At 36.3% G+C, this 12110-nt stretch overlaps 1 protein-coding gene across 1 annotated transcript in view; it reads left to right on the top strand.

Moving 5' to 3' along the window:
- The window catches only part of ADGB (androglobin), a 187172-nt gene that overhangs the window by 53141 nt on the left and 121921 nt on the right, over positions 1–12110 (top strand). Inside the window, exons 3-5 of the mRNA XM_067701839.1 lie at positions 151–243; positions 3123–3194; positions 5132–5341. Coding sequence (XP_067557940.1) covers positions 5135–5341 — 207 coding nt within the window. The 5' untranslated portion in view covers positions 151–243; positions 3123–3194; positions 5132–5134. The remainder of the gene's footprint in view (positions 1–150; positions 244–3122; positions 3195–5131; positions 5342–12110) is intronic.

Below are 12110 nucleotides of genomic sequence, written 5' to 3'. Positions count from 1 at the left end.
GCATGAACTCGCTCTGAGAACAAACACACAAATTACTCTAAATGCTTATTTATTGATCAGATCAATGCACGTATTCATTTTTATTAGATAGAGTTGTTTTTGTTTTAATAAAACTATATGGAGAAAATACTCAATACGTTTTTTATATAGCATTTTTTTGAAGACCCTGAAGGAAAGATTGAATTACCACCATCATTGAAAATTTATTCCTGGAAACGTCCACAGGATTTTTTAATTAATCAGGTAAGAGATATTTTTACTATTATAATACGTATTAACTATGAGATATAATATCCTAGTTATGAAAATTTGCATTTTAAAAGCTGTTTAGGGTAATTTTTTCTTGGTATTTAGTAAGAAAAAGTAATTACTTTTTGGACTTTAAATTAGAAATAAATATTTATCGATATAGTTTATATTGGTTTCCAAGAGAATAATGAAATTTTGTTCAGGGTCTCAAGTTTCCTTCTTCTCTTCATGATGTCAAATTTTAACCTAAAATGTTGCAAAAATTTATTCCTTAATTTCTGACAGACTTTCTCCTTTCTGCTTCTTACATGGTGTAGGTCTGTTTACTCTAGTGTTAATAAGCATTTATTTTCAAGCCCAAGAGATCTGCACTTGAATCTCTCTATTCCATCTATAAGTACAGAGTTTATATTCCATGCAAATGAAGGATATGAATTCCATGAAGTGAGTGTTGTAAGTTTGAATAAGTAGGAAAGTTTTATACCTTTTACTCTTTTAGCATACCTTAGTTCTGGAATATACACTTGTACTAAAAATAAATTGATTCATTGTTGTTAATGACACTTCCACCTGTATTTATCGAAATGCTGCCATTCATCCCCTTACCTCTCCTCTCCCTCTGCACTGACTCCTTCTCTTGATCCATCATGCTGAAGTGTGAACCAGAACAGCCCAAACTGAAAGTCTAGCTAAGCAGGAAAGTTTTAGAATAGTGCTTGTCAAGTTTTAGTGTATGAGACCACAGTGATAAATACATTTTACATTGAGATTCATTAAATATGGACATATATAGGGCTTCCCTGATGGCGCAGTGGTTGAGAGTTCGCCTGCCGATTCAGGGGACGCGGGTTCGTGCCCCGGTCCGGGAGGATCCCGCATGCTGCGGAGCAGCTGGGCCCGTGGGCCATGGCCGCTGGGCCTGCGCGTCCGGACTCTGTGCTCTGCAACGGGAGAGGTCACAGCAGTGAGAGGCCCGTGTACCGCAAAAAAAAAAAAAAAAAAAATATATATATATATACATATATATATATGGACATATATAAAGTTTAGACAAAAATATTACAAAACAATAATGACCTTTCTATATGAAATTTACTCTATTTCATTATAGTCCATATATATAAAGATATATATATATATATATATATATATTCCTGATACATCTTATAGATATATCTATGTGTGTATATATATATATAGTCCTGACCCATTAAATGATTTCATGATTCACTAAATACTTGCAACCCACAATTTAAAGAGCACTAGAAACATACCTCAGAACACTAAGTAAAATATGAAGTCAAAGGACATGATTTAAGTCAAAGAGAAGCTAACTTACTAAAAAACTTAAAAGCCTAAATTTAAGATATCAGAGTCAACATGGACCATTCCAACCAAGGGGGTTCACAAGCCCTAAGAGCAGAGTGAATAATCAGATTGGTTTATTTCTGAGAACCAGATATTGGTGGCCCAGGTCCTTCAATATTGATTATATTAAACAGATGTAAGATGTCTAAAACTTTGTCTTGCCCCAGGTATAGGTGTAGGGGATAAAGATGCTAAAATACCATTGCAGAGACCTCTGTCTTAATATTTGTTGTCTTTTAGAAACTTTCAGTTCCTCCTTTTCATTTGTCAGCAGATGACTATTGTCTAACCCGTCAAACCTTAGACATCTAATACATATTTAATCTATAGTCAATTTTAATGCATTTGGTACATACTGAAAGGTATAGGCATTTTAGAAGTATTGCATCACAATCAGACAAACCAGAATAATATATATATATATAAACATAAAGTTATATATATGTAATTTTATAAATTATATAAATTATGAACATAAGAGTCAATTCAGGCCTTCAAGGTAGTTTTAAGTAAATTTTTCTCAGACATATAAAAATATTTTATTGAGTTTTCAAGATGCTAGTAATACAGATGATTGAGAGTAATTGATGGCATTAGTTTCTACAAAAATCTAGTTTGGGGGCTTCCCTGATGGCGCAGTGGTTGAGAGTCCGCCTGCCCATGCAGGGGACACGGGTTCGTGCCCCGGTCTGGAAGGATCCCACTTGCCGCGGAGCGGCTGGGCCCGTGAGCCATGGCTGCTGAGCCTGCGCATCGGGAGTCTGTGCTCCGCAATGGGAGAGGCCACAACAGTGACAGGCCCGTGTACCGCAAAAAAAAAAAAAAAAAAAAAAAATCTAGTTTGCTAATCAAAGCAACTTTCATTTTATTTTGATATGTTAAATATATAAGGTTGATATTAATTGTAACTAATTTTAAAAACTGTTACAAGTCATATTTTGGTCTAAATATAAAAGCAAACTTAGATATATACCAATTAATTAATGACCATCATATTAACTTTAAAAGACATAGCAATATTTAAAGTTGAGCAAGATTTTAATAAGCTGTCTCAGCTAATATTTTTTATCCAAGATGAAGACATTTTTCTAGCTACCAGATGTTAACTAAACTTCAGGTTTAACTTGAGTGGTTAATTTAAATTTCAAATCAGGTTTTAAACTTTCAGTTTGTGAGTTTATGCATGCTAAATTTATCTGCATATATCTTACAACATTTTATTATATTTTAAAATACTGTATTTTATAGGTATTACATTATTAAATTAATGTCACCTACAGCTCTAACAGGGTTATCTTACAGAATAATATGCTTATTTTTTTATTTCTTCTAATTCCTCTGGTTGTGAGAAATGAAATCGAGTTTGGCCTGTTTGCAGCACATGAAACTATTTCATTAAGCTACATTTCCTTTACTTTTCCTAAATAGTAATCTCTCTCTCTCTCTCTCTCTCTCTCTCTCTCTCTCTCTATATATATATATATATATATATATATATATTTCAGGCTCCAGTGGTTGTGAAAAACGAAATCCTGTTTGACTTGTTTTCAGCAAATGAGCATTTACTCTGCAGTGAGGTAAGTAGGGGAGTATCAACCTAAGAAAAGCCTGGCTGCAGAATGCCTTTGGGACCCGCCCTTAAGCAATTCCCAGTCAGTCAGTTTCATTGCTGTCTTGCTCACCTTTAAGTTCTGGTATAACTGAATATTTCATAAGCCAGACACTCAAAGAGGAAGAGAAGGCTCTTTAATTGAGTAGAGAGAGAACAGGTGGGGAAGATGTTAATATTAGCACTGCTTATGCCCCTGTTCTCCCGCCCATGGACCAGGGTAGCCCAGTACACACCATCTAGGCATTTCTCCTCCGGATCCATGTGCCTAGCAATTGACATAAAGTTGTTGCCAGTCTGGCCCTACATCATGTCCAAGAGTAAGGTGTTCGGTGTTGTTTGGCTTGCTAATGTGGAGAAATCAGGGGGTGCAGCTCAAATGCAACACCTCATTGAAACAAACCAGATTTTCAGTGCAGCAGTCTTACAGCATGTGGGAACACACCTCCCCACTCTGCACCCAGGGTTCTATCCATCAGAAGCAGACCTGTTCCACTCCCCTAAGGTAGTTACATCAGAAACAGGCTTTTTGATTATTTTCTCCTAATAATCAGAGGAGTGGGGCATAGTCATTATCCATTTAAACATTTTGTCTTTCTGATCTTTAACATCTTGACCAATATTAAAATCAAAATATGTTTTCTTCAGCCAGGTTGTACTGATTAGTATAAAATTATCTCTGAATTGTTTTATGTTTTATGGTTTAGTCTAAAATACGCTTATTTTATGAATTCTAAACCTACATAGACTTTAGCATATCATTTTTCAAGGGAAGTGTAAAATATTTATGTGTTGAGATACAGTTGATTTACAATGTCTTAATTTCTGTGGTACAGCAAAGTGATTCACATATATATATATATATATATATATTCTTTTTTATCTTCTTTTCCATAATGGTTTATCACAGGATATTGAATATAGCTCCCTGTGCTCTACAGTAGGACCTTGTTGTTCATCCCTTCTGTATATAATAGTTTGCATCTGCTAAGCCCAAACTCCTACTCCATCCTTCCCCCATCCCCCTCCCCCTTGGCAACCACAAGTCTGTTCTCCATGTCTGTGAGCCTGTTTCTGTTTCGCAGATAGGTTCGTTTGGGTCATATTTTAGATTCCACAAAGGAAGTATAAAATAATTCGGCAGTAAAATCTCCAGGTATACAGGAGGATATCTGATTTGTATTTTTCAACTTCACCAAACTTGAAGAAATTTTCTAGATAACCAAATTAAGGAAAACATAAATCTTATGATGTTAGTCTCAAGTATTTAATCTCCTTACAAACCAGGCAGTAAAACATACTCTGAAGTTCAACTCTCCACTGTTCCTTGCTGCCTGTTGAAAACCCTGCAGTTGGGAGTTTTACTTGGAGCACTTCTGCACCTGCAGATCAACACATGAATATGAGACTTAAAGTGTGTGTGTAATTTTAATTCTTTCCCATGTCTCGTTGCTTGTCTAATTGGTTTTATAGACTTAAAGGGATCATTTCCTTCTCAAACTTCTCAACATTTACAGAAGAGTAGCTCAATCCTTTATATAATGTTAATTCCAAAATAAAATCATCATTGCTCTCAGAAACATTGTCTCCCTCTCTCCTCCCTCCTTTTCTGTCGCACACACGCACGCAACTAATATGGAGGTCAATGTCAAATCACTGACGTTTACTCTGGAAGACAGCTCTTAGCTAAGACTTTTTAGCTTGTCTTATGACTATATTTTTTGAAAATAAAAGCAAGATCTATGACCATTCTGTAGGTCAGAAATCAAAATGTGGGATATACTACATGTAGAATCTAACATTACCACTGAAAGTAGATTTCCAACTGTTCTCCCCACCCCCTTTCAAATTACAGTGCCAACAACTGAAAAATAACTAATGAACTCTACTGGCTTTTATCTCTAGCTGATGAGATGGATTATCAGCGAAATCTGCGCCATGTGGAAGATATTCAATGGGGGTGCTTTGAACAATTATATTAAAGGGACTGCAGGGGAACCTCCTCTTCTGGTCTGGAAGCCCTGGGAACACATTTACTCTCTGTGCAAGGCTGTGAAGGGTCACATTCCCTTGTTCAATAGCTATGGAAAGTATGTTGTGAAACTTTACTGGATGGTAAGTTTGTGTTCACATGCATTAAAAATTTGTGTGTCTCTCATATTGAAATATAGTTTTCTTACATGCCGATAATGAAGCTAGTGGAAGATGAGGCAGTTTACGAAGGCTATCCGCTGAGTACCTACTGGGGGGATGTCCTGCATATGTAATTTGAGATTAAAAACAACACAGTTGTATCCCCTGTGATGCTAGTCCCCTGTGCTTTTTAAACTGATGCTGCGAGGACCATGGAGGGGTGGCCCTCTGCTGCCTCACCCGTCCCAGGTAGGCGGGCTGGGTAGGCAGGTGGACGCACAGGGCTCTCCCCTCTTTGATGTGGCATCAGGGTCATGGACAGGAGAGAGAGCTTGAGCTTGAGCGTGGTGCAGTCCTCTCTTGGTATATGCTACTGACAGGCCTGATCCGATCCGTTTTTTGTCCTGAACTTGAGATGTGTTTTAGTGTTAGCAAATCTCACTCTGACACAGGAAGTATTTTACCTCTGCCTGAAAAGAAGCAAATGGGATAGTAAGAAGCACAAATAGAAAATTCAAAACCTCTTAGTTAATACGGCAAAGTAGACCCGCACCACATTTAGCAATGCTAGGTTACATGAAACACCTTTGGGTTCTTAGTGGTGGAATGAATGTTCTTTTCTAAAGGCCCAGAGTCACAGGCAGGCCCAGCCACATGATTTGCAGAGCGTTTTGTTCAAAAATTGTTAAGGATTTCAAGACAGTGATATCAGCACTTTAAACAAAGCATGAGGTCCTTCTGAGTGTGGGCCTCCATGTGACTGCACAGGTCACATACCCATGAAGTTGGTCCTGGTCACGGAGAAAGAATCTTTGAACATTTGAGGGCATGAGGAAAGGGGATCGTTCCATTGTGTATTTCTAAGAACATGACTTTTTCCTTAATGAGCCGGAGCCATCCGTCTTCCTGGGATGGGGACTGTTGAAAGGCCAATGCTTAGGAATTAACAGGATCACCTCAGTGGGAAGGTAAAGAAGGTAATCTTAGCCTCTCATACCCAAAATAGGAGTTTTGTTGTTTTTGATAGTCACAGAAAGACCTTGAAAGTCAAAACGTTGTTAGGAGAGAACATAACTTCCTAATTTCCTTTATCTTCGCTGCTTACCAGTCAGGAGGCAGGTTTGGCCGAGTAGACTTTAGAGTATTAAGTGTGTTCGGAGGAGTGACAGGGAGGATATGGCATTAAGAGCGTGGGTACACAGAGGACAGGTTGTAGAAGGAAAGTAAACGCGGGAGGAGTGACGAGGTCGGATGCCTGGGTGTTTGGCTCCACTTCTGCACATTTGCCTAAACTTGAGGTGGGACGAAGTTCAGAATTATTAAGACTTTTAAAACAGCATAAGCAGAACATTAAACCAACCGTGGTAGTTTCTCCCCCATCACCCTCCTCTCTCTCTGCTTCCTGACATCCTTCCTTCTTTTCCAATTTCCTCCTGGATAGGGGTCGACGTTTATTAACACTCTATTCCATTTTACAAAGAATATGTGATTTATTTCTCTTTAACTGTACTGCTTCCTCGGAAACCCAAACCTACCTAGATTCAGATTTTTTTTTTAATGTATTTAGTCTAATTTGGAAATGTCAGTCTGCTGCCGTCATTTAACCTGTGATAGTGTAGTCCTTGAGCGAAGAGGTCTGGGAGTCAGAAAGACTGAACCTCATGTCCAGTGGCTTCTTCTGGTTCCTCTTTGGTCTCACCTGAGGAATGGCCTGTGAGGGATGCTGCTAGACTGCTGAGCACTGAGTGATTCAACTGATTCCGTATGAATTATTTTGCAGGCCACTTGCTGGCACTCATCACTGAAGTGCATGGTCGTATTCATGCTCACTGAGACTTGACAGAAAGCTTTGCTGGCCCTCTGCATTTCTAGAGCCACTCGTAGGGCCACATGGGCCTCTCAGGGTTCCTTGCACGCAAAGGCAAAGGGACCTCCTCTCTCAAGAGAACAGGCATGTAATATATCATGGTACAAATACAGGTGACAATAAAATGTGGTAATTACGTAAAAGAACGTAGCAAAGGTCCTGACAAATAGTAGACTCTCAGCACTATTAGTTTCCTTCCCTCTTTTCCTGTGTTCTTTCCTTCCTTCTCTCTCTCCCCACTGCTGCCTCCAGTTGTGGAAGCCAAAGAGATGGTTTGTTCTTCCTCCTGCCCCTTGGTAGAGCCAGGGGAAAAGCACATGATCGGCTTCCCAGACGCTCTCTTGCCCAACAGTGGTTCTTAAGTCAAGATGCAAAAATAGAGGGGATGCACAGTGATCATAGGCAACGCTCTGCCTGATTCTCCTGAAATACGACTTTGCTGTGGTTCCTTTGCCCAAACTTGCTTAGTTCTTCTGGTATCCCATCAAACGTGTACATCCTTTATATACTTCTTAAATTGCCTATATCTTGCCTACTTATAAAACAGGTTATTTAAAGTTTTGTTATGGGATTGTAAGTGTTCTTTTATATGTTGTAGGTAATAATATATGTGAATATAAAGGAAGCATTTTTTAAATTGGTCTTTTAGCTATGTGTCTTCCACCCAACGGAGACTTGTAATTTTTATGTAGTCAATTATGTCATTGTTTTTCTTTACAGAGTCTAGGAATTTTTATCATTTAAAGTAAGATACTGTTTCAAGAAAACAAAAAATATTTCCCCTTAGTTTTATTTTAATGTCTGGATCTTTTGTTTTATCTACTGTGAGAAATGAAGAACTGGTTTATTTTTTATTCCAAAACCTCAGCCAGTTGCCCCAGCATTACATACTGAATCTTCTACCTTTTACCCACTGATTTTAAAAACCATTTTTATCATAAACTAATTTCCAATTTGACTGTGTTTGGTTTTGGATTCTATTTTCTTTCACTATCTTCCTTATCCTATTCAGATACCATATTGCTTTAATTATTATGAATTTATAGTTTGTTTTGGTTTTTTAGAATAAAATCCACCTAATACTCTTATTTCAATGTTTTCTTGGTATATATGTTTTTTGAGTAAACATTTTTTCTAATATTTATCTTTGAACACATAATTATTTATCCCTTATTCTATATATAAAAGGTATGTTTTTTGAGTAAACATTTTTTCTAGTATTTATCTTTGAACACATATTTATAATTATCCCTTATTCTATATATAAAAGGTATGTTTTTTGAGTAAACATTTTTTCTAGTATTTATCTTTGAACACATATTTATAATTATTTATCCCTTATTCTATATATAAAAGTTATGTTTTTTGAGTAAACATTTTTTCTAGTATTTATCTTTGAACACATATTTATAATTATTTATCCCTTATTCTCTATATAAAAGGGTTAGTCCTTATCATTGTTTGTTTGTTTTTTTAATACAGTTTCCTCTCTCTTGAGTATTTTATTTTGATTCATCTTTCATTCAGATGGAGTATGCATTCCAAAGTTTTTTTCACTTAGAATATACATGTGATTTATTTGGGGTAACTTAATATTGAGGTCTATTTTCCTTTATGTATGATAATTTGGTTACATATGGAATACATAGATAACAACCTTTCTGTTTTAGAATGCCCGAGTATCTCCTGGGTTTAGTGTTTCAGACACTCATTCTGAGCCTTTACTCTCCACCCTATCTGAAACCGTGACACTCTCTCCCCTGTCTCTGCTTCATTTTTCTCTATAGCACTGAGTATGAAGCATCCAGCATCCCATCCACTTAGTGTATTCATTAGTATATGGAAATATATATAAGAAGCTATTACCTTATAGATGTTTTCTTTTTCCAGGTCTTTTGTCCAAATATATATTTCTTGTTTTCACAGTTGGTCCAATCTGCAGTTCGTTTTGTAAAGTAAATACACACAAGCCAAATTACAACACTGTACTGCTGGTCCTCCTCTCCTTTGATGCATTCTTCAAAATTGGGACTGTAGTCCTAGAAGGCTATAGAAGAGCACTGATAACAATGATAATAAATAGATAGACAGATGCAATTGTTAAAGGGACCAAAACAAGAACTTTGCTGTTTCAGAGGCTGTGTTCATGTGATAGATATGGCTACCTGGTTTTCTGGCTGGTAGAAATCTGTTCTCTCTGGGCTAGGAGCAGACATTTCTACCTCTCTCTCCCTAATTCCCAGATGGTGGGGCTGAGTCAACACCTCTTTGCAGATGAGGTGTAATAAAGTATTAGAGTAAATTATTTCCGACAAGATAAAGTATATTGCTACTTTCTTTTCTTGTCCCTTTCCAGACACACAATTTAATTTTTGATTTTTTTCCTCTTCCAATTCTAATTCACTATTTACATGTATATCCTTTGGTTTTCACTGCAAATATTTAATAAAGGTGTTCGTAAGAATATTCTTTGTTACCCTCTACTGCTTGATTCAGGATAATGTACTGGAGGTACATCCTCTACCCTACATCTATTTTCCTTCCACTGTCCCATCTTGTACACCTTAAGGCATACACCTCACTGTTTGTTTTCTTCCATTTATTGCTACCTTCTCATTTGTTTCTTATTGGACATTGATTTTTTCCTTCTCTGCCTTATTACATATATTCTCCCCCTTTCCTGTTGTCTCTTGAAGCAATCACCTTAGTCATTTCTTCAAAGTAAACCAACCAATGAGAGCCTCTAGGCATAACATTTAAAGTTCAGATTTTTACACCAGCCTATTGTTTCTTCTGTAAAAGTTTTTCCATTTTTTCCAGTTTGGATTGTAAGTAAATAGCCTCAAGTTTCTTTGATGTCAATCAAAAATTTATTGGGTAGCATAAAAAACAGTATCATAAAACAGAGAGGTTTTCTCTCTTCCTTCACCTGGCAGTGATAACACTGCTACTGGGCCACATGTGGTCTCCTCAGGTGCTTTTCAATGTCAGCATTCCTTGGGCTCCTTGAAAGAAGCAGTTAAGTTATTGCTCTCCACTTCAGATACGTATTGCTCTTGGCAGCCTTTCTCTGAGTGCTTTCAGTTATCTCTGAATAAACAGAGAAACTCACACCTTGACACCAATACTTTTCCCCTGTTGCCATCTGTCTATCCATATAAAAAACATATTATCTTTTATTTCTGATTAACCTTTGTTTAACTTATTAAGTGCTTAACCCTTTAAGCACTATATTATCGTAGAATTCAGAGTTCTCAAACTGTGGCGTGCAGAACACGCCAGCATCAACATCACCTATCATGTTTCCCATACCCCCCACCCCGCGGTCTCTGGGCGGAGCCTGCCATCAGCATTTGAAACAAACTCTCTCCCACCCAGTGACATGCCATGACAAATTATTTTTCCATCCTTCAGTTACATTTTTCCAAAATGGAAATGTTTTTGTTCTCAGTTCATTATTATTAACATTATATATGCTTTTATTTAAAAAATTCAAACATTATTAAAATGTTTAAATTAGCCAATGGAAGTTCCCTATGACTCTACCTACCCAGACAATCATAGTAAATGATTTCTGTATACCCTCCTAAACTTCTTTTTACAAATATATGTAAACCTACTATATATAATCTCTACCGACAGTAAGATCATACAGTACTCATCATTCTGTATTTTTTTTCCTAACCACGGACATTTTTATGCTAATATTTATTGATCTACCTTGCACTCCATTGTTTAAAGATGACAATAACTATAGTTGACCTTTGAATAACATAGGTTTGAACTGCTCAGGTCGACTTATAAGTGTATTTTTTTTCAATAAATACAGCACTATGGTTATGATCTGCCCTTGGTTGAATCCTCAGATAAGGAGGGTCAACTATGGGACCTGAGTATCCCCAGATTTTGGTATATGTGGCTGATTCTGGAACCAGTCCCCCACAGATACCAAGAGATGACTCAATACGTATTTTGCTAATTTCATATTGACAGACATTTAAGTTATGACCAGTGTTTTACCAATACAAACAATGCTCTAAAATAGCGTCTTTGTGTATATATTTTTTCCCATTTGTGTGACTTTTCTCAGCTTTCTACATGTGTAATTTTTCTGTCAACATATATGCAAATTCTTAATTTTGATAAGTATATCCAAGTTACTCGTGTATTTTGTGTGTAATTTATATTTGATACAGTTGGGTCTTGTCCACAATTTTGTCTACTCTGTTACTTGTTACATTTTATACATTTCCTTTTTCTGTGCTCTTATTCATTTCCTGAACATTCTGTAGGATTCCATTTTGTTTATCTCTGGTGTTTTTTTTTTTTTTAACTATAGTTATTTACAATATTGTATTAGTTTCAGGTGTATAGCAAAGTGATTCAGTTATATATGTATATATATATTTTTTTCAGATTCTTTTCCATTATAGGTATTGAAGATGTTGAATATAGTTCCCTGTGCTACACAGTAAATCATTGTTTTTTATCTATTTTATATATAGTAGTATCTGTTAATCTCATCCTCCTAATTTATCCCTCCCCCTGTTCCTCTTTGATAACCATAAATTTGTTTTCTATGTATGTTTCTGTTTTGTAAATAGATTCATTTGTATTATTTTTTTAGATTCCACATATAAGTGATCTCATATAATATTGGTCTTTCTCTGTCTGACTTACTTCATGTAGTATGATAATCTGTAGGTCTATCCATGTTGCTGCAAATGGCATTATTTCATTTTTTTATGGCTGATTAATATTCCATGTATATATGTACCACATTTTCTTTATCCATTCATCTGTTGATGGACATTTAGGTTGCTTCCCTGTCTTGGCTATTGTAAATAATGCTGCTATGAACATTGGAGTGCATATATTATATCT

This window comes from Pseudorca crassidens, chromosome 13 (assembly GCF_039906515.1).
Source record: "Pseudorca crassidens isolate mPseCra1 chromosome 13, mPseCra1.hap1, whole genome shotgun sequence".
Taxonomy (NCBI): Eukaryota; Metazoa; Chordata; class Mammalia; order Artiodactyla; family Delphinidae; genus Pseudorca; species Pseudorca crassidens.
The sequence above is the reverse complement of the archived record's forward strand: the minus strand, read 5'-3'. Positions and strand labels throughout refer to the sequence as shown.